General features: G+C 36.7%; 2 protein-coding genes across 5 annotated transcripts; both read right to left on the bottom strand.

The window, feature by feature from the left end:
- Positions 1–1,383: 1,383 nt before the first annotated feature.
- On the bottom strand, positions 1,384–18,354 carry LOC127847081 (neuronal acetylcholine receptor subunit alpha-6-like). Of its 2 annotated transcripts, none has more exons than XM_052378682.1 (5): positions 18,196–18,354; positions 16,829–16,986; positions 3,194–3,316; positions 2,930–3,028; positions 1,384–2,818 (listed from the first exon to the last, which is right to left on the bottom strand). In XM_052378682.1, the coding sequence occupies exons 1-5, from the start codon at positions 18,203–18,205 to the stop codon at positions 2,150–2,152; spliced, it is 1,059 nt and encodes a 352-aa protein (XP_052234642.1). In that variant the 5' UTR covers positions 18,206–18,354; the 3' UTR covers positions 1,384–2,149. The 2 variants fall into 2 exon arrangements, with proteins under 2 accessions (XP_052234642.1, XP_052234649.1); XM_052378689.1 differs by having other exon boundaries at positions 1,384–2,461.
- LOC127847101 (uncharacterized) lies at positions 5,823–14,716 on the bottom strand. Of its 3 annotated transcripts, none has more exons than XR_008033819.1 (2): positions 14,665–14,716; positions 5,823–6,181 (listed from the first exon to the last, which is right to left on the bottom strand). XR_008033819.1 is itself a non-coding variant. In XM_052378713.1 (2 exons), exon 2 carries the CDS (start codon positions 8,973–8,975, stop codon positions 8,169–8,171), a length of 807 nt encoding a protein of 268 aa, XP_052234673.1. In that variant the 5' UTR covers positions 8,976–8,982; positions 14,665–14,694; the 3' UTR covers positions 8,013–8,168. The 3 variants fall into 3 exon arrangements, 1 of the variants encoding a protein (XP_052234673.1); XR_008033820.1 differs by lacking the exon at positions 14,665–14,716 and adding an exon at positions 7,760–7,811; XM_052378713.1 differs by lacking the exon at positions 5,823–6,181 and adding an exon at positions 8,013–8,982 and having other exon boundaries at positions 14,665–14,694.
- Positions 18,355–21,373: the final 3,019 nt, after the last annotated feature.

The raw sequence follows: 21,373 nt of genomic DNA, 5'->3' as shown, positions 1-21,373 counted from the left end.
GCAACAGTAACTTTAACGAACTGCGGATTTCCACTTTGAGCATGTAAACACGTCTAAATTAGTCATCGCGTATCTTTAATAATCTTGCAATGTTACACGTTGACATTTGCACAGTTGTAAATTCTGTAATCTTAACGCCGTGGAAGCGACACAACTATGTTTCGTCTTAGCCAGGAACCAATGCCCCGCTTACGGACCGGGAACCATTGTAAATGTAAACACTGATTCTTCTGGAGCACAGGTGTTGTCATTTTAAGTCATTTTTACACTATCAATATGTCATACAAAAACATTTTTCATCATTTTGACCAAACTTATTTGTCTGATATATATATATATATATATATATATATATATATATATATATATATATATATATATATATATATATATATATATATATATATATATATATATATAAGGTAGGTATCGCTTAACACAGGAAAATCACCTACATCAACATTTTTCAGCCATGAAGTGCCTAAATGGCGGCCAATTTTCGTGCTATGTACCATTTTGTTGGGAAAGGTTGCCTCGTGACGAAAAATGACCACGAACGGCTACTTGCAAAAATAAACTTCAAGAAAACACTTCTCGAACTCGTAGAAATTCTAGGTCGGCTCTCGTCTGACCGAACGTTCAATGCCGATTTATAAAGAGTAAAAGTATCGAAATACCCCAGCAACTTCATTTTCATATCTGTAGTTTAAGAAGTTACATGTTTGTTTTTAAACAGTTAAACATTTTGTATAATCGGTACATACAACATTTTACACTTTACAATTGTACAAAACAGGTATTATAATGTTGCATTTAAAAATTCTCTGTTAAACAAATGAGCTGATTATTCAACACGTGCAACATTTTTAGTGATAAATAATATTGGCGCTCTTTTCCTTCCATATTTTATTGCCTCAAATTGATGTCTGTTTACACTCTCGCGATATCATTGTTTGTCTGAATAACAAATGCTTATGTATAAGGGTGGGGGGGGGACATGCGTATAAGGGAGCGGACTGAGTCTAAGTGGAGTTGATTGATTACTAAATAGCGAACCGGGTGAAAAAAAAACAGGCTAATCCTTTACGAAAACATGAAAACAAAGCAATTGTGTAAGCCAGGTCCAAATAACATCACTTAAACGCAGTCAATTTGCAAATTACGTTTTTTTATATGGACAGTTTAATATATAAGTATAACAGTAGCGCTCTTTCTTGTTGTAATCGTTATATTTTAATTAAACACTGCGATCGAGATAAGTAGCCACGTATTTATCAATCAGTGTTGGTTATTTTTGTTCGATCTGTTGCAAGCCAAGCAATCATACAGTTTTATTTTTTTCTACACTCTGGGCGTTGGCCAAGCAAATTCACTTTGCAGAAATAAAGCTGACAAATTTAATACCAGAAAAAAACATATTTTTAGTTCAATGCATCTACAACAATTAACAATACGTATGCTTACCAAAAGGTTATGTGCATTCATTTTTGTATTTATAATACACTTTGCAAAAACAACATATTAACACATGTTTCGAAAAAATACTGAAAAGCAAAACAAAATCCGCATCGACGATATTCTGTATCGATATACCACCAAATAAATAAACGCCAGCAAGTTCTAATTAATTTGAACCCGTTGCTTTACAAACAGCTTTATTTTCAATATCGACCTTAACGTATGACCTTTTCATGTTATTGTGTGGGCATTACAACGCCCAATATTCTAATATATTACCGATTTGGTGAATGTATATCGAGTCCGTAAATGAATAGGAAAGCGGATAATATTATGTACAGACAGACGGACCAAATCAACAGACAAAATACTGATTTCTGTATAGCTCACGTCTAATGGTGGAAAAATATGATGGTTTATGCTGATATTTTATGTGCTTTGTTAGCGGTTTCAAATTTTTTGTTGTTTTTCAGCGTATCGTATCTTTAATATTTTACTATAATTGTAAGGTTTGTGCCTCCGTTCAAATTACATGTTCCTTTGTGGCCCATTAAATGATAGCCCAATACTTGAAATAAACATATATATACATGCATATCAGAGTATAACAAAAAAAGCAAAATAAAAAAGAAACGAAAATCAATCCCTCTATCGAAACAGAAAAATAGAACTGAATATTAAACTTATAATTTTAAAGGTGTAATTGTGCTGGCAAAAAGCAGCCAAGTGCCGATCCGACGTGGATGCATGCAAATATTACAAACAGCACGACGTCAAGAAAGTTGACGACTTCTGTCCACGAGTATTCGACGTCAGAAGTAGACGACTCATCTGACGTTCTTGTCACACGCTTCGGCGTATCACTGGGCCCTTTGTGACACGATTTGCATTTTAAACATCGCATGAAGCAAACAAGAACGCGAGGTTTCGCCACCGTTTCATCGAAACTGGACATTCGAAGAAGGGAAAGTGCGAAGATGGTAATCAATGTGCTGCAGATTGTCTGGATAATTAGAAAGACCGAAATCAACGACACGGATTCAGAATTCTTTGGCAACTGTTCAGAAACAATTGTAAGGAAGATAGCGAAAGCCAGGAACACCGAAATGGCATAGCCGGCCTTTTCTCCACTCTTACATGGCAGAAGGAAAACACAGAGGTTTAAAATTGCTAACATTATCATAGGGGAGATAACAGACAACATAAAAAACAGCGGCTTCCGTCTTATTTTTAGCATAAAGCTTATGGTACTGTCATCATATTCGTCCTCAATTGTCCAACTTGTGGCAATTATTTCCCAACTCGGATTGGGTTCGAAGCTGGTCATTTCGATGCCATGCAATCGACCCACCATAAAAACCTATAAATACAGATAATGTAAATGTGAACACTGTACTTTGTATGTGAGATAGACAAAAAAGCTGTACCAAGGTTTAAACACGATTGCACATTCATGAGAAATACAAGTTACCTCTGATTTCCAGTAACTCCAAGCCTGAAACTTCAGGTAGCATGTCTGATAATCAAATGGAAAGTATTTGATGTCGATCGTACAAGTGGATTCAAACACCTTCAAATATGAAACAAAACACATATTGTCACATTTATTTGCGCAAAACTATATTCAATTAATATTTGTCTTCTGGTGCTTCTTGATACATATTTTCAATAAAACTAATCTCAGGAGTATGTGCGGCCATTACATAATTAATTTACCATACTAATAGTCACTCACGTGGAAAGGATACCATGAAATGTTTCCGTCATTGCTGTTGATAATATTGAGCGTCTGCACACCGAGTTCTTTGTAGTCCAGATTGGAATTCTTTAATGCAATATCAGGCTTCCATACATCTCCCTGTTCAATGATAGCTCAAGAAGCAATAATTATAGGAATATAATATTTCGTTTCTATTTATCTATTACATATCGACTGTCGAAGAAAGCCATTATATGGGAGCAAAAGCTGAAGCAGAAGTATCTTCCACTTCATCAGCCATTAAGTCTAGTAGGAACAGAGGTCCACGGTGCACGATTAGAACCTTTGTTTTAAATATGCTGATGATGTTCTAAATTGTCTTGGGTTAAAGGGATCTTTTCACGCTTTGGTAAATTGACAAAATTGAAAAAAGTTGTTTCAGATTCGCAAATTTTCGTTTTAGTTATGATATTTGTGAGGAAACAGTAATACTGAACATTTACCATGGTCTAATATAGCCATTATATGCATCTTTTGACGATTTTAAAACCTAAAAATTATAAAGCGTTGCAACGCGAAACGATTGAATAATTTGGAGAGTTCTGTTTTTGTCGTTAAATTTTGTGAAACTACGAAGATTGCTTATATAAGGTATAAAATACTTCAAGTATATGTACTCGGCGGAATAGCTCAGTAGGCTAAAGCGTTTTTACTTCAGGACTCTGGCAGGACTCCAGGGGTCCTTGGTTCGAAACCTGGTCCGGGCAGTGTTCTTTTCCTTTTTATAATTTTATTCTTGATTTATTACTGGAGCTTTTACGATCCAATGTTTACATTTATCGATATAAAGCATTTAATGAATAAGTTAAAAAATGCCAAAATCTGTGAAAAGGCCCCTTTAAAGAAAAAATTGTTCACAAGAAAAATGTTATGTCTACGTGGTTTAAATCCAAGATGACCGCCAAGATGGCCAACCATAAACATAGAAAATACCGTTTTTTTCGGAAATGACACAAATAACATATATTTTCCATGATTTTGTTAAGCTCTTTAATTTAAGCAATTAAGAACATATTATTCTTATTAAAAAATAAGTTTTTCGGTAAAAAAAATTGAACATTGTATGAAAAAATGACTACATCAATGAGAAAAGGTACAAAGAACATGTGTTTTTGTGCTCATGACATGTTTTAATTTGTACATGAAAAACAGTTTAGATACAATTATCATCCTAACAACATTTTATACACACTTATGGGACTAATGAATATCAATATATAATATTTCATGTGATTATGATAAAATAATTGTGATTTGTAAGACAATAAAAGTGGGTGGGATAAATGACAATATATAAACAAAAAATGCCTAATGTGCATATTGATATAATTTAAGATATACTAGGCTTGTTAACTTGTTATGTTTATGTATTTGTTATATTTTCGATACTATTAAGTGCATGCACTTTGTTTTTAAACATAAAATTCATTTCTCTTAATTATAAAAGTAAAAATTAAAGATAAAAAATCACTTATCAACAAAGAGTATTAAAATCTTTCACATTGAGCTCTTGAAGTATCAGGAGCTCACGCTGCATGATTCTAAGATTTTATTTGAAAATGTTGATGAAAATCTACATTTTCCACTATGTATAAATCAATTGTATCATCCCCGGATGTTGCGATGTGATTGCCGTGGCGTAACGGCAATATTTATATACCGCTTTTAATTTTGATACAAATAAATGGATGAATACTGCAAAAAAGTAAGTAAACTCTGTACTTTATATGTAGTACAGAATTAGGTTTCCTTTGAGAACGTATAAATCCGCTTCGAAGAAGTTGTTGTTTATGAAAACATTGAAAATCACCGAAGACAACTGGAAAACACATGTTGCTATATCCTTTTGTGTCTAAAATATGTATCGAAATATACATATTTTTGCATGTAATATATTGCAATTGAAGTCAAATAACTGTTATGATACATATAATCTATCGGCATTTTGAATATACTTAGTTATTGATTAAAATTCACATGCTGGTTTTTTAAATGACTGTATCATATATTGCAGTGTTGCTGTATCATTGATTGCGATTAAATTGTATGCATTCTGTATCAATTATTGCGATAAATCTATGCCGATTTTGCAGATTTTGTATCATTTATTGTGATTAACAATATTTGATTAAGTCTTGTATTTTGTCTGTTTTAGGCACAATTGAAGAATTCCAATGCATTTACAGTGATTTTTTAGCGTTTTCGGACACACAATTAATCACTGCACATCAAAACATGAAAGTAGAAACTTGAAAATATAAATCTCAAAATACTGTGCTACCAACAAACAATTTTTATTGTATTCCAAAGACTTTCAAATCATACCAAAAGAGTTTAATTCTTCAAGTAGTATTCCAATTAATGAAACAAAAACAATACGAATTTCAAAATATGAACAAGAACCACCACTGATAAAAAAATCCGAAGCCAACAACACCAGTTAAAGATGTACACAGAACGCTTGAAGAAAATAGTGAAATTGGAGGTAATGATGAAGCTGATCTTAATGTTTGCTTTGAAGACAGGTCATTATTGGAATCATCGACTGCAGTGCAAACATAACCATGTTTTGTGGTTAAGACCGATGCAATTGAATAACGCCACATTGAAACAGTTGAATATTTATCCGGCAACATTCCAACGGTGTTGGAATACCTTTAATCAGAAGATCAAGTTGAAATGTTTGTGAAATTAACAACCATACTAGCTGAACGTAAGTTACCGTTGTGAAACATTGCATTTTATTGTTCGTTGATGTTGTGGAATTATTCCAGATACATCTTCATTGCAAATCATGTCCAGCACATTGTTATTGCTGTCCTTTGGTTTGCTGATGGGGGACATGTGTTTACTCAGGTCAAGTGGTGTTTCAGCACAGATAGTTTCCATAGGGGTTGACGTACAATTTATCGTAGCAAAACTGCCGTCCAAGCCAAAACTTCGATTGACTCGTTCGCCATGTTTCTGTAAAATAGCAATAATTTAGTTCTATATTTATGCTCCCAAGAAATGCAGAAAATTAATATAAATCACCAAAATAATCATTACTATCACTCCCATCATGATGATGATCATCATCGTTATCATCAGTACAGTTGGTGTTGCAACAACAACACCACCAGCAGCAGCATAAACTGTTCGTACTGGCAATCTGTGTTAAATTACGTATGACCTGATAGAGAAACAAGCAACGATATTTCCTTCAACTTTATAATGAAAGGGTAACCTGGTTTTTGGATGATTTAGAATTCAACTTTACAATGAAAGGGTAACCTTGATTTTGGATGATTTAGAATTTGCATTGTTTTCCAAAACATAGGCACATGTATATAATGTACACTTACGTGTGCGCATTACCGATATCATACCGTTTTACTAAAGGCCATGCAACAGTGGCTGTATCATGAATGCATATAGTAACGTGCAAGGTGACTTAAACCAGACTGAAATTCACGCTGGCTAAGGATATATAATATTTTCGCCTGGCTGCTTTACCAGTGTGATTAGAAACGTAGGATTTGGAACAATGATTGGTGCATACAATAAATCACAGTAGAAATCAACAAAACCGGGTCAATATAACAAACCAATCAATAAGAACAACGGATGAGACTGGTCTGAGGCTATGGATTGGCCTAGTCTGAAACTATTGATGAGACTGGTTTGAAACTACGGATGAGACTAGTCTGAAACTATGGATGAAACTGGTCTGAGACTATTTATGAGCCTAGTCTGATACTATGGATGAAACTGGTCTGAAACTATGGATGAGACTAGTCTGAAACTATGGATTAAACTGGTCTGAAACTATGGATGAAACTAGTCTGAAACTTTGGATGAAACTCGTCTGAAACTATGGATGAAACTGGTCTGAGACTACGGATGATACTAGTCTAAATCTATGCATGAAACTGGTCTGAAACTATGGATGAAACTAGTCTGAAACTTTGGATGAAACAAGTCTGAAACAATGGATGAAACTGGTTTGAGACTACGGATGAAACTAGTCTAAAACTATGGATGAAACTGGTCTGAAATTATGGATGAAACTGGTTTGAGACTAGGGATGAAACTAGTCTAAAACTATGCATAGACGAACGTCAAAGCCTAAACTGTTAGTATTAGATTTAGACTGTCGCTTTTCCATCTTGGTTTACTCAGCAGACAAGCCCTTGCTAACAACTAGTTCTGTCACTTTTCCGACCACAATGTGGAATTACTCAGTAGACAGAAAAGCTACAGTTATTTACCTAGTATTGTTCAATGTGTACGCTTTGAGAACCAACTTCGAAATCAATCTTATGCAGAGAAGCCACTGTTTATATACAGATTAGTCACGTGATACCCTAGACGAAACTATTCTACAAAATGGGTAGAAACTAAGTTACTTCATCCTTATGAAACTAGTAATGGGATACTATTAAACAATGTTCGATTCACATTAGTTAGTTACCAAATATAGTCATGCAGTAACAAAGTTATATTGTAAGGCAATAATAGCAAACTGTTTTATTAATTTCAGAATATAAATATGTGTATTACCCAAATTGAAATGCTAGCGTCCGATCTATTTTATCCGAATAACTGTAAGAGGACGATGCCGTATAGAACAATGGTTACACTCTACTATTATTAACAATCTGATCGAAGGCAGGCAAATTTGCTACATTACCAACGCCTCCGGTTTCATGCGTCCCGTGCATGATTTTAAAATAAACGAACAATGATTGATGAGAACTTTTAATGTTTTAAACTCTATGTGCTACCTGCATAAATGAAACTATACAAGATATAAAATCGAGACCATAAACATAATCAAAAACAAAACAAACAACATCATAAAAAAATCAAACGAAACAATTACAGAACTATTTTTAAATGTTTTCCCACCGTGTTAAAACTTGACTTTCAATACATACATCTAATTAAAAAAAAACCACAACAATCCGCTTCAGTAGGGTTCAACATTGTCATAGTATAATGAGGGGCTCGTATCCCTATGAAAGTACGAAGTTTGAAGATCACTCCATATCGAATACACACCTAACACGTCCATTATCGCCGAGCTCAATCCGCAAACTAGACGGGCAGATGTTTCTGGCTCGAAGGTACTGGCCAATATGAAAACTGAGTTTGCGAATACGTCCTCCCCATCCTCTTTAACCGTAACGCTATGCCTCTTACTTAGCTCAGTCATGTCCTGTTTGATGATTATCTCACACTTCTTCTTCAAACTTTCACTGTTAACAGTCTCTACCCTTTTCTTGATCCCTGGAGGCAATGGTGACGTGGCCTTTCTCTTCGTAGGCGCTGCTTCTAAGCCATCTTCGTCAATCACTGTGCGCGGTAACGGCATTGGCATTTTCAGGACCAAATTAGCATTCTCATCCAACTCCTTCAACGCAACTTCCTTATTTCCAACACTCATGTTTTGATCATTTGCATCAAACCGTTCCTCATTCTCCTTAGTGAAATCCAATTCTACACATGGATCATCTCCAATACTGCAGGTACTCATTGCATCCTCCGACTTCTTCTTATCGGCCTTCTTATCGATGCCGTGCTGAATCTTAAGGTGTTTTTGCAAATAATCCTGCTTCTTAAACACCTTATCACACAACCAACAGATCACATTCTCCTTAGTCATGGCGCACTTGACCAAGTGATCCTCGAACCTCTCTTTAGCTGGAATCAACGTTCTGCACATTGGACAGAGTGGTTTCCGTGGGGTTGTTTTGGTTTTCGCCATTTCAGTCATGTTTCCACTGAAAATAGAGAATACATAATCTTTAGTCCAAGCAGGAGGTTTCCTCTTTCGTCCATGAAACGAAACCTCCACCCTATCATCTAGCTCATCTACACATTCATTACTCTCAGCTCTACCTGTAGCTTGATCAAACTGATCATCAAATTCCTCGACCGTGTTACTTTCTGAACCAGGCTCGATATCTATCATGCTATCTACCTGACCATCAACCCTATCCTCTCCTACTAATACTTGTTGTACGCTAAGTCTAAGCCTATCACAATGTACTGTTTGATTCGTCCTATTTCTGCCGCAATCTACTTCATATACGACATCTGACAACTTCCTAATAACCGTATAGGGGCCCCTCCAGAACGATACCAGTTTTGGCGACATCCCTACCTTTTTACTGGAAAATATACTAGAACTTTATCTCCTTCTTTGAATGTCTCATAATTTGTCCTCTTGTCATGTATTCTCTTCTGACGTTGCATCGCGTTTCCGGTATTTTGCCGGACCATCTGGTGTGCCGTCTCAAGCCTCTCCTGTAATTCCCATACCCATTTGTGTACAGGGATTGACTTTTCTTCTCTTGGCAGCTCAAACGCTAAGTCAAGAGGGGTACAAACTTCTCGTCCTAACATCAGTTTGTTCGGGGTCATTCCCGTAGTTTCGTGTTCTGAACTTCGATAGGCCATCATCACGTATGGTATCTGATCATCCCAGTTTGTCTGGTTTTCGTTGACATACGCAGACAACATGGTTGTTAATGTTCTATTGAACCTTTCAACCATACCATCCGATTGGGGATGGTATGGCGTTGTCTTTGTCTTCTCGATACGCAACAGCTTACACATTTCATGGAACAGTTTCCCTTCGAATTGTCTCCACTGATCCGAATGAACAATGTTTGGGATTCCGAACCGTGTCACTACTTTCTCTACAAGAATTTTAGCGACCGTCGCGGCCTCGATATCTCTCATGGGGAAACATTCCGGTCACTTTGTGAAGTAATCTGCTATGACTACAATGTACCGGTTTCCGCGTTCTGTTTTTGGCAACTCTCCTAAAATATCCATAGCTATCCTCTCCATAGGATAGCCACTTCGAACGATTTGCATCGGTGCTTGTTTTGTGCGGTTTGGTCCTTTTCGTTTTGCACACGTTTCACATCCCGCAATATATGTACGCACATCAGTTCGTAGACCGGGCCAGTAATACTGCTGTCGTATTTTCGCAAGTTTTCCTCATACCCAAGTGTCCCGCAGATCGAATATCGTGAGCATATGCGAGTACTTTCCGCCTGTATGCCAGGTATGACCTTCTGTGCAATATTCTCGTTGGTCGATTCAATGGGTGTCAAATTTCTAACCAAAATTCCGTCATGAAAGTCTAGAGTTTCAAACTGATTCCACATTGACTTCAAATAATGACTCCCTGAGGCCACGTCACTGAAAGGTGGTCTTGACTTGGAATCAACCCAGGCCATTATAGTTTTCACATCGTGGTCTCTAGCTTGAATTTCCTTTAGATCGTCCATTTCTCTGTCTTGTGTCACAGCTGTTACTCGTACTATCTTGGCTGGTTCGGTGTCATGCTCATCAACTATATTTATACTTCCTGATAGTCCGCACTGACGACAGGGAATTCTACTCAACCCATCGGCGTTCCTATGCTTTAGTCCTGGACGATGCTCGATCTCCAAATCAAAGGCTGAGAGAATCTCCAGCCAACGAGCAACTTGCCCCTCTGGGTTTTTGAATCGCAAGAGCCATCTCAGAGAACCATGATCAGTCCTTACGAGAAACTTTCGACCGTATAAATAGTGCCTAAAATATTTCACAAAGTATACCAATGCAAGCATTTCTTTTCTCGTCACACAGTATCTCTTCTCTGTCTTCGACAATGTGCGGCTAGCGTAAGCGATAACTTTCTCCCGACCATCGACTTTTTTGTGAAAGAACGGCTCCAATCGAGTTGTCACTAGCATCTGTATCTAGGACAAACGGCACGCTAAAGTCTGGGTGAGCGAGAACAGGTGACGTGGTAAGTTTGTCCTTTAACGTGTTGAATGATGTCTCTGCAGCTTCAGACCACACAAAGTGTTTGTCTTTTTCGGTAAGCTTATTACAAGGGTTTTGCTATTTCAGAATAATCCTGAACGAACCGTCTGTAATAACTACAGAGACCTAGGAATGATCTGACTTCTGTAACACTTTGAGGAGTGGGCCAGTTCTTGACGCATTCTGTCTATTTAGGGTCGGTGCTCACGCTTTAGCTGTTAATGACAAGCCCTAGGAAATTTACCTCTCTCTTAAATAGATGGCATTTCTGTGGCTTAAGTTTCAAGCCTGCCGATTCGAACCGACCGAACACCAGATCTAGGTTAGCTACCATCTCTTTGAAAGTCCTTCCGGTCACTATTATGTCGTCGAGGTAGACGAGGCATATCTTCCAGTGGAGTCCTGCCAAAACGATTTCCATTAAGCGCTAAAATGTAGCCGGCGCGTTGCAAAGACCAAACGGCATGATATTAAATTCAAATAGACCTCTTCTGGTCGCAAATGCTGTTTTGGGTTTGTCTTGCTCGGACATCTCGACCTGCCAGTATCCCGAACTTAGGTCAACGCATGAAAACCAGGTCGCGCCAGACAGCTGATCCAGGGACTCGTCTACACGGGGTAAGGGGTACGCGTCTTTGGTGGTTCCTTCATTCAAACGTCTGTAATCTATACAAAACCTTTTGCTACCGTTTTTCTTATTGACAAGGACAATGGCGCTTGCCCAAGGGCTCGTGCTTGGTCGAATGATGTCAGTTCTCCAGCATGTGATTAAGCTGATCATCCACTTCGGATTGCATGTGTACTGGCACACGTCGTGGAGGTTGCTTTATTGGTCTAGCATCTGATGTTTTATGATCCCTGTTCGTCCAAGGTCTGTATCATGCTTTGAGAATATGTTTGAATATTTTTGCAAAAGCTTCATGACCTGATTTCTATCATCTGCTGATAATCCAACCGAAGCTCTGTCAAAAAGATCGTGCATGTGTTTTGGCAAACTACCATAAGTCTGTCTCTTGTTTAATGATTCTTGAACCTCATTGACCGAACTTATCGTCGCAACATTGGTACCCGGATAGAAGGTCTGTGCCTCGTTAGTCACATTGGCTAATCTCACAGGTATAGTCTCTTTTGGTTCAACCAGGGTTCTAGCCACTAGGCCCCTTCCCAGCTGAACAAAGCGTTCACTTGGTTCAACTATTCCCAATTTCATGCTATCAGCACCATGATCCGCTATCTTGGCAGTCGTGATGACCTCACTGTTTGCCGGAACAACAATTCTTTCTGACAATACTACTCTGTAGCAGCCGACCTTCCCAATACAATGCAATTCAATTTTGTTTTTACCTAATACCAGCAAATCCTGATTCACGTCTATCATAGCTTGGTGGTTTTTCATGAAATCGATACCCATAACAAGGTCGACGTCTAGCTCAGCAATCACAACTCTAATGGGATAAAACTTCCCTGCAAATCCAATTGCGATCTCTGTACTCCCTTTAACTGTCAAGTTGTTCCCACTTGCACTAATTAGCGGTGTTTCAAAACTCGACAGCTGATGCTTATCCCTAATAAGATCCCAAATATCGCATGATATCAAAGTGAGTGTGGACGCCCGTGTCTACCAAACACTCAACATTTCGACCATCAACCTGTCCCGTCGCATACATTCCTGCTGAACTAATCATGCTAGTTTTTCTGACGTTGGATGGCATATCGTTGTGTTTGGGATTATTAAAGCCTCTTTGTTGGGGACAATCTCTCTTAAGATGTTGGTCTGATCCACAAATAAAACATTTCAGATGAGCGATAGGCGGGTTCTGTCTGCTAGAATTTGGATAGGTTTGGGTGCGCTGAGACGGTTGCCTATATCCTTGTCTTTTATCCGAGTAAACATTTCTTGGACGTTTGCTCATCTCATCGATCGTTTTCTGTAAACCTTTTATTGTGTTTCGCATGTCGCTCATCTCTTTCGTACTGGAGTGAGGTTGAGTAACAGTAGGTCTCACCATGCCTTGTTGACGACGTTCAGCCCTGTAGAACGACTCAAGTTCGACGGCATGTCGTACAGCATCATTGAGATCTACAGGTCTTGATTGCTTAATTTTCAGGCACATCTCTGAGTTCACTAGTGCGTCTACAAACTGTTCCATTGCAAGCATCTCCTTTACATCTTGAGGCGCTTTTGGATAGGCTAGGTTGGTCAGTCTGCGAATGTCCTGGCCAAGTTCCGCCATGGTTTCCGTCGCTCGCTGCTGCCGCTCTTTAAGCTGCACTCAATACAACTCAGTTTGATTAGGTGGAGCAAATCTCTCTTCAAGCGCCCGTACCAAGTCTTCATAAGTGGCATCCTTAGATGCTAAGTTCCCATACACTCCCTGTGCCTGTCCCCTGAGAGACACGGATAAATACATTGCTTTCTGGTCACTGTCCCAACCGTTGAGCTTTGCACAGGCTTCGAAATGCGCCTTGTAGTCGGCCCATGCTCCGACCCCATCGAATGTGGCTGGCTTAACCTTTACCCCATACTTTGCAGTAGTTGAGGGCTCCTCTTTTGCTGTGGGACCAGGCTGGTTCCCTGTCTGACATATGTGATGTGCCAAATTTTGTAACGTGCAAGGTGACTTTAACCAGACTGAAATTCACGCTGGCTAAGGATATATAATATTTTCGCCTGGCTGCTTTACCAGTGTGATAAGAAACGTAGGATTTGGAACAATGATTGGTGCATACAATAAATCACAGTAGAAATCAACAAAACCGGGTCAATATAACAAACCAATCAATAAGAACAACGGATGAGCCTGGTCTGAGACTATGGATGGGCCTAGTCTGAAACTATTGATGAGACTGGTTTGAAACTACGGATGAGACTAGTCTGAAACTATGGATTAAACTGGTCTGAAACTATGAATGAAACTAGTCTGAAACTTTGGATGAAACTAGTCTGAAACTATGGATGAAACTGGTCTGAGACTACGGATGATACTAGTCTAAAACTATGCATGAAACTGGTCTGAAACTATGGATGAAACTAGTCTGAAACATTGGATGAAACAAGTCTGAAACTATGGATGAAACTGGTTTGAGACTACGGATGAAACTAGTCTAAAACTATGGATGAAACTGGTCTGAAATTATGGATGAAACTGGTTTGAGACTAGGGATGAAACTAGTCTAAAACTATGCATAGACGAACGTCAAAGCCTAAACTGTTAGTATTAGATTTAGACTGTCGCTTTTCCACCTTGGATTACTCAGCAGACAAGCCCTTGCTAACAACTAGTTCTGTCACTTTTCCGACCACAATGTGGAATTACTCAGTAGACAGAAAAGCTACAGTTATTTACCTAGTATTGTTCAATGTGTACGCTTTGAGAACCAACTTCGAAATCAATCTTATGCAGAGAAGCCACTGTTTATATACAGACAAGTTCACGTGATACCCTAGACGAAACTATTCTACAAAATGGGTAGAAACTAAGTTACTTCATCCTTATGAAACAGCAATGGGATACTATTTAACAATGTTCGATTCACATTAGTTAGTTACCAAATATAGTCATGCAGTAACAAAGTTATATTGTAAGGCAATAGTGCAAACTGTTTTATTAATTTCAGAATATAAATATGTGTAGTACCCAAATTGAAATGCTAGCGTCCGATCTATTTTATCCGAATAACTGTAAGAGGACGATGCCGTATAGAACAATGGTTACACTCTACTATTATTAACAATCTGATCGAAGGCAGGCAAATTCGCTACAATATTAATATAGAACGAAGTTTTAGCTAAAATAAATTTAACATAAATAACGAACAGAAATACCTGCACATTATATTCCTTAAACCGAAAAAGAGTATTACAAAATCTCCACAGTCTCTTCACTTGTATTAACCAACACTTGTACATGCACGTGTGTGCAAGCTATCTATTTATAGATAACACATTTTAACGTCGTTTCTTACCAAGTCTAACCGCCAGTGTTAAACATAGGTAATCAATGAAGTGAATGAAACTGTTTCGTATGTTTTTAAAACATTTAGGAGGACAAAATAATGACATGTTAAGTTCAATCACATATTGAAAATCCCAATAATTGATACATAATAATCGCTATAATCATACAAATGATTGATTCAGTTTATGCAATAATTGATACGGAAGTAAAAGCACACATGTGTAGTATCAAATGCATATATCTGATGTAAGAAAGAATACTTAAACAAAAGGTGTACAGATCGAAAGTGCACATTCTTAATCTAACATCTGATGTATAAATAGCTCTTTTTATTTGTTAAAACGCCAGTACAACAAAGAGTTACAAAACTAGATCATGACAATTTGACGAGATGTCCGGTGATCAGTAACGCATTTCATCCTTATTTCAATATATAACAGCATGCCCGAGAAATCTGCATTCAAATCTGAATATTAATAACTGTTTGAAGACCATCATAATGACAAAAAAGGAAAATAATTTACCTTTCTGGCAACCCGCGTATGCCAAATATTCATTTCACCATGGCAATCACATCGCAACATCCGGGGATGATACAATTGGTTTATATACTGTGTTTTCTTGGGTAAAAGATTATTTTTGTTCCCAAGTATTTGTTATGCACACGGGGTCTTAATCTAAGATGGCCGCCAAGATGTCATTTGCGAAAAAACGGTATTACCTATGTTTTGGTCGGCCATCTTGGATTTAGACCCCGTGGGCATAAACAATTCTTGAGAACAAAAGTTTTCTTTTACAGAAGACAATTTGGAACAGCATCAGCATATTTTAAAAAGGGGTTCCGATCATGCACCGTGGACCTCCGTTCCTACTAGACTAATTAGCGTTGTATCAGGAAATAAACAGGGGTTAAAGCAAATGTAGAACGGTGTAGTGTAATGTCGGGTTTTGCGGCGAAAATCGTCAGCTTGTGACGTCATTTACATAAATGATATTTTTGCGATAAAATCCCACAAGAATGACTTTCACAAAATAAATTGAAAAAGAGCTTATAAATATGTTCGTTTTAACCCGACAACCTAGTTCAAGGAATGAGCAAATGATGGATACGCGGTTAAGTGTTGAGATTTCAAGACGGCTTTCTACTCAAACAAACAAACCCATACTTCATTTTAGAAGTTGTAAATGGGTGTACAATAACAGATTCGGTCTATCCGGCTTCGAGTCCACAATCTGGTACGTGGGACCTGCTCATAACATTTAAACCATCAAATATTTACCAGCTTCATGCATGCATACAAGGACCTAGCGATTCTGGCTTTTAACACCATATGTGTTTACAGTCAAGGCATTCATAACATGTAAAAGAATTGTGAATCAAAGCAAGTAAATCGGTCAGTTGACATAACGCAGATGGCACTGCAAAGACATCTTACTCCAGCTGTAAAATATCTGAGTTTTCTCATTGTTAAATGCGTTTGTATAGCCATGTTAAATGTGTCCGGATCAAATTGTAAAGACACACACTGACATTGTTATTAGGATAGACGGGTGTTAGGCAGAGTGCAAAGCTCCGTGACAATTACGCAGTTGTTCCACTTTGTTGATTTTCGTTGTGTGGTTATTTGCTAAAAACAATCAAAGGGGGCTCAACTCAATATAATATACTGAACATGTATAATAACTCTAGATAGAAGATAGTTCTATTAAATATAGCTTATTTATTAAATACATGATCCGAAAGAATGCATTCAAATGGTTACAGCGCGTGAATCCATTTGTTGCAAATTTGATAAATGTATCCAAAATATTTTCAGACACACAATTTATGCTTTATGTTTACCTGTAGCCAGAATGCTCTCTTTATACCACCATAGTTTGTCGGATCCCATTGTAGAAACGCGTCATTCCAAACCACACGTAAAAATGCAGTTGTCTTCAACGTTTCTTTGGCTTCGCTCACTTCATTTATTGCCAACAGGTACAAGTCGACTGTTATCTCTGTGGGCAAATAAACAAACTAAAGATGCCTTTGACGTATCAACATTTCACATCGATGTCTGTTCTTGACTTGAATGATTATTTGTAATGGATAATACATATGTAAGACACCTCGCGTTGTTAGGCGCCGATTTAAAAAGGAATGCAATACGTTGCATTAATAAGAACATTTATCTACTAACACAACTTTGGAATTTAACAACATTATTTATAAGAAATCGAAAAAGACAAGCATAGTTGATTTGTGTTCACTGGCATTTATTTGCTTTTTGCTTTTTGAGCACGGAATGTAACTTACTTATAACTTTGAGTACAACTTTGCAGGTGAGTACTCAGAGAGAGAACAAATTTAAAAAAAAATAGCGTTCAGTAGCTCACTGAAAACACTTCAAAGGAGTGATGCATATGTTCGCTTTGTAGAAGTGTTGGAGCAAGTCTTCAAATATGTGTTACAGCATGATAGCTACACAATTGGAGGGCCAGGTCTAACAGCAGAGACAGACCACAGTGTAAGTTTGGAAATACAATTCTATACGAGAGTGGAAGGCATTTTGGATTTGTTGATATGTAAGAGGGCGTCTAAAAGGCTCCAAATACCAAGGCTTAATACTCAGCGAAAGTATATTTATCCTGAATAAGATAATTACACTTATGATTTTGTTTATCAGAGCATTGAATAGTAACGAACACAATTAATTTTCGGAGAGAAGTAGCTGTTTTTTATGATCAAAATATAGTTATATTTTATTTTTCATTTTCTTCATTTGGTCTGCCGACATCTTGTCCATGTATTTTTTCCGATACAAAATAGGTTGACGACGTAATTTTCTACGTTGCCAAGCACGAGCAAGTAGGTTTAGACTACGCTACCGTCTTGAGTTATGTTTTGCTTGATTATAAACATTGATTGCAGTATATATTCACTATCGCAGCGATAGTAGTGTATTGCTTCTCATAATTACCATGAAACACCCGGTAAGGTTAATTTTTTACTGTATTTTAAGAAACATTCGTATAACCAGTTTAGTATTTGACATGTATAATAGATGAATTTCTTATTATGTCGAAAAAATGCGCATTCTCTTTAACGATTCCAGACCTTAAGAAAGTTGTATTAAAGGAAATAAAAAAATAACTAATGACATTCATTTTACACATCCTACACTAGTCCGGAATAATTATGAAAAAAATAGCTAACATAAGTATTACCGATCGGCATGGACTGATTATCAGTGGGTCGGACCTTTAAGTCGTAGGCATCCGCGACGAACAGTTTTTGTTTGAGAGCCTTTACATTCGCTGCTGTTTGGCATGTTACATCAGGTGCATGATCAATCAAAGTCAATACAGCGCAGATGATTGTTAGCGTGTTCTGAAATATAACGATATTAATAGATACATTTACAAAACATTAAAGATAAGACGTCTTATAATATAATATCCGAGCTTATCCCATGGTTCAATATAAAAAACACGGTATGGACGTTGAATAGACACTAGTTGTCAATTCACGTTTAAGATTGTATATCAATACAATTGAAATGCACAAATATTATAAATAAACATATTAAAGCATCGAAATAGCAATGTTCATCGTGAATTTCGTTAAAACCCTACAAATAAGATCGTATGATTTAAATAGTGCGCATTAAAAAATATAGAACATAAAGAACCAAGAGCTTGCTTAAAACGATAACGCTATTCTTTATATGATTAAATATCGTTGTTCCACATTCTTTCACGATGTGGCAAAGCACTATTTTAGCTTTCCAAACACAATACATTGCGAAATTATTATTGAATTGACATGCTCAGAAGACATTTATTTGCGATGTCCTCGATTTAAGTATTGGACGGTCGCCCATTGACATTAACTTCGTAAACGTATCTTTTTTCTGTAAGTTCTTATTCTTCATTTGTTGATGATTTTTGTGTATAAACAATAAGTTAACCATCACGTCCGACATGTTTTGTTAAAGGTGTTCTTTCTGTGAATGAACCCAGTTTCATGTTTATTTATTTTAAGCTCAGTTCATGCACATCATGACAGTATGAGCAAATGTGATACAAGATAAATTGATATATACATAGTTGAAGGCGCCACATTTAATATTGTAAACCTTTTTCATTTTTTTAATGGAGATACTATTTACATGATCAGCAATACACACGAACAATATTTGAAGGATTATAGAGGAAAATAGACAATATTTGAATTTATTGAGAAAAAACAACAACACATGTTATACATTACAAATGTTTCAATGTTTCCTTAACGAACATATATAGTTTTCTGTAAAAAACTTTCTTAGATCTTTAAGGGCCTAACGTACAAGTAAATAATGGATGTAATCGCCAATATAATTATTACATAAATAACAGTCTTTGGTTCAATTCTATTTCATGCCAACTTTCAGTTACGACAAGTACATGTAATATCTTTTAAGAATGTGTATCATGTGTTTTTTCAAATTAATCTGGTCTTTTAACATAGTACAATTTCACCCCAAATGTTTCTTTAAGCCATCTATGTTTACTACATTTACTAGAATTATGTAAATCTGAGTTCCATTCATTAATAAACAGTTGTTGTTCCATACTTTGAATTAGCCAGGTGCGATACGGAAAATCATGATACTGCCAATTATTCATCATTCCACATTTAACTATAATGTTTCGTTTACACTCTATCCATCCAAATTTAACATTTTCTGTTGCATGTATATTAATTAGATCTTTTAAATATGATATGACAATTTAAAGCACAATGAATGGACCACTTTCGACCAATTAGAAATCATTATAGTTTCAATATACATTTAGAAGCGCTTTACTCCAGGTTCTCCGTTAATAATGCAAATGGTCTATTGGCCTTAACCCCTTATCTAAGTTTAAGAATTAAATAAGAGCCCCTGCTATTGGCTAATACACTACCGAGGAACTTAAAAAATAACGAGGTATTTTTATTTTTTTACAATTTCAATTGGATAACCTTTTTGTGCGTGCAAGGCAAACACATTGTCAGCTGTTTAAAGATTTTAACGGAAACGCGTGTGATGTTTGCCATTAAGGTCACATTTCATGAGAAATGTTTTGAAAATTGCATACACGTAAATCATTCCTTACCAATTGTTTAACCGGGAACCTCGATCTTTCTCTACAAGAACAGCCTATACACACTATTGGCGCCAGATTTAATTTTTGACGCGCTGATTTTTTTTTCTGGAAATCACCATGGCAGACGAAACCAAGTTAAACAATTGGTAAGGAATGATTCATGTGTATGCAATTTACAACATATTTGGTTGATTACCCCATTAAGTCAGTGAAATAATTTTTACAGGGATTTATAACATCGTCTGTGGATGTTTCTGTTGAAACTGAAAGTAGATAGAGAAAGAACGAGGTTCCCGGCTTGCGCCTTTCAATAAGCGAGCGGGGTGACAGCGATTTAGTTATGGGTAATGACGCGCTTCAGTTGCTTTAGAAAATGGCGTGTGCCCTACATTGTCAAAATCATAAGACGTGTACATAGTCGAACTTTTTTTTTAAGAAGACGTTTTGTTGGAAGATTTTTATTGATTGAGTATGTGTATGATAATAAACATTATAATAAACAACGGGTAACTAAAACAAATAATTAAATAAAAAAAACATTGCCATCGATCGTCTATTGGATCTGCGGTCAATAGAAGGTAAACCTTTGAGTGAAATATTGTTTAAAACGCGCGAAACTATTATTAAATGTTGTTTTATATGAAACAAGTTAATATTTAAAAGTTTTAATAGGGAGGCAATATACAATTATCCAAATAAAATCGTCCGAGTTTACCCTACTGCAATACAGCAAAGTAGTTAAAACACGGACATACTATATCGGACTAATTTTATTGCACAGCTAAGTGCATTTAGTAACAAAATAATATCCAAGTGTCCTCATTATATAACATAACGCTTTCTGTTATTGAACCAATGTTAATTGTCAATGTACACACATATTCCTTGCAAAATAATCTTAAGGTAACGTTTTAAATAGGCTATATATATATATGGCAGATTCATATAAATTAAGATTTCCTTAAGGATGTTTCTCAACATATTTTAAAAGCACTTTTGTCGAATAAGTGCAACCCCTGGACACAATGCGGACAATACATATTAACTCTATATACATGTACTATACAGTGACTGTCCTTTACAGCTGTACCTAAGCGGCATCTGCATACTAAGAGAGGCCAGACTATGGGATACTCTCAGGAGTCGCTAGAAAAGTCAGTCAACGCAGTCGAAAATGGCCTATTGGTGCGACAAGCTGCTAGTCAATTCAAAGTACGAAAGTCTACAATTGGCGATCGTGTATCTGGAAAGATTGCACTCAAAACTACAC

Source organism: Dreissena polymorpha, chromosome 1 (genome assembly GCF_020536995.1).
Source record: "Dreissena polymorpha isolate Duluth1 chromosome 1, UMN_Dpol_1.0, whole genome shotgun sequence".
NCBI lineage: Eukaryota > Metazoa > Mollusca > Bivalvia > Myida > Dreissenidae > Dreissena > Dreissena polymorpha.
This window is presented reverse-complemented; position numbering and strand designations above follow the sequence as displayed.

Coding starts and splice junctions, on each gene's coding strand:
- LOC127847101 (XM_052378713.1), bottom strand. CDS start 8,975: ATGACTGAAATGGCGAAAACCAAAACAACCCCACGGAAACCACTCTGT.
- LOC127847081 (XM_052378682.1), bottom strand. Junction 3,029..3,193: donor TTTCATGGTATCCTTTCCAC/GTGAGTGACTAT, acceptor TCATATTTGAAG/GTGTTTGAATCCACTTGTAC. Junction 2,819..2,929: donor GGAGTTACTGGAAATCAGAG/GTAACTTGTATT, acceptor CTGTATTTATAG/GTTTTTATGGTGGGTCGATT.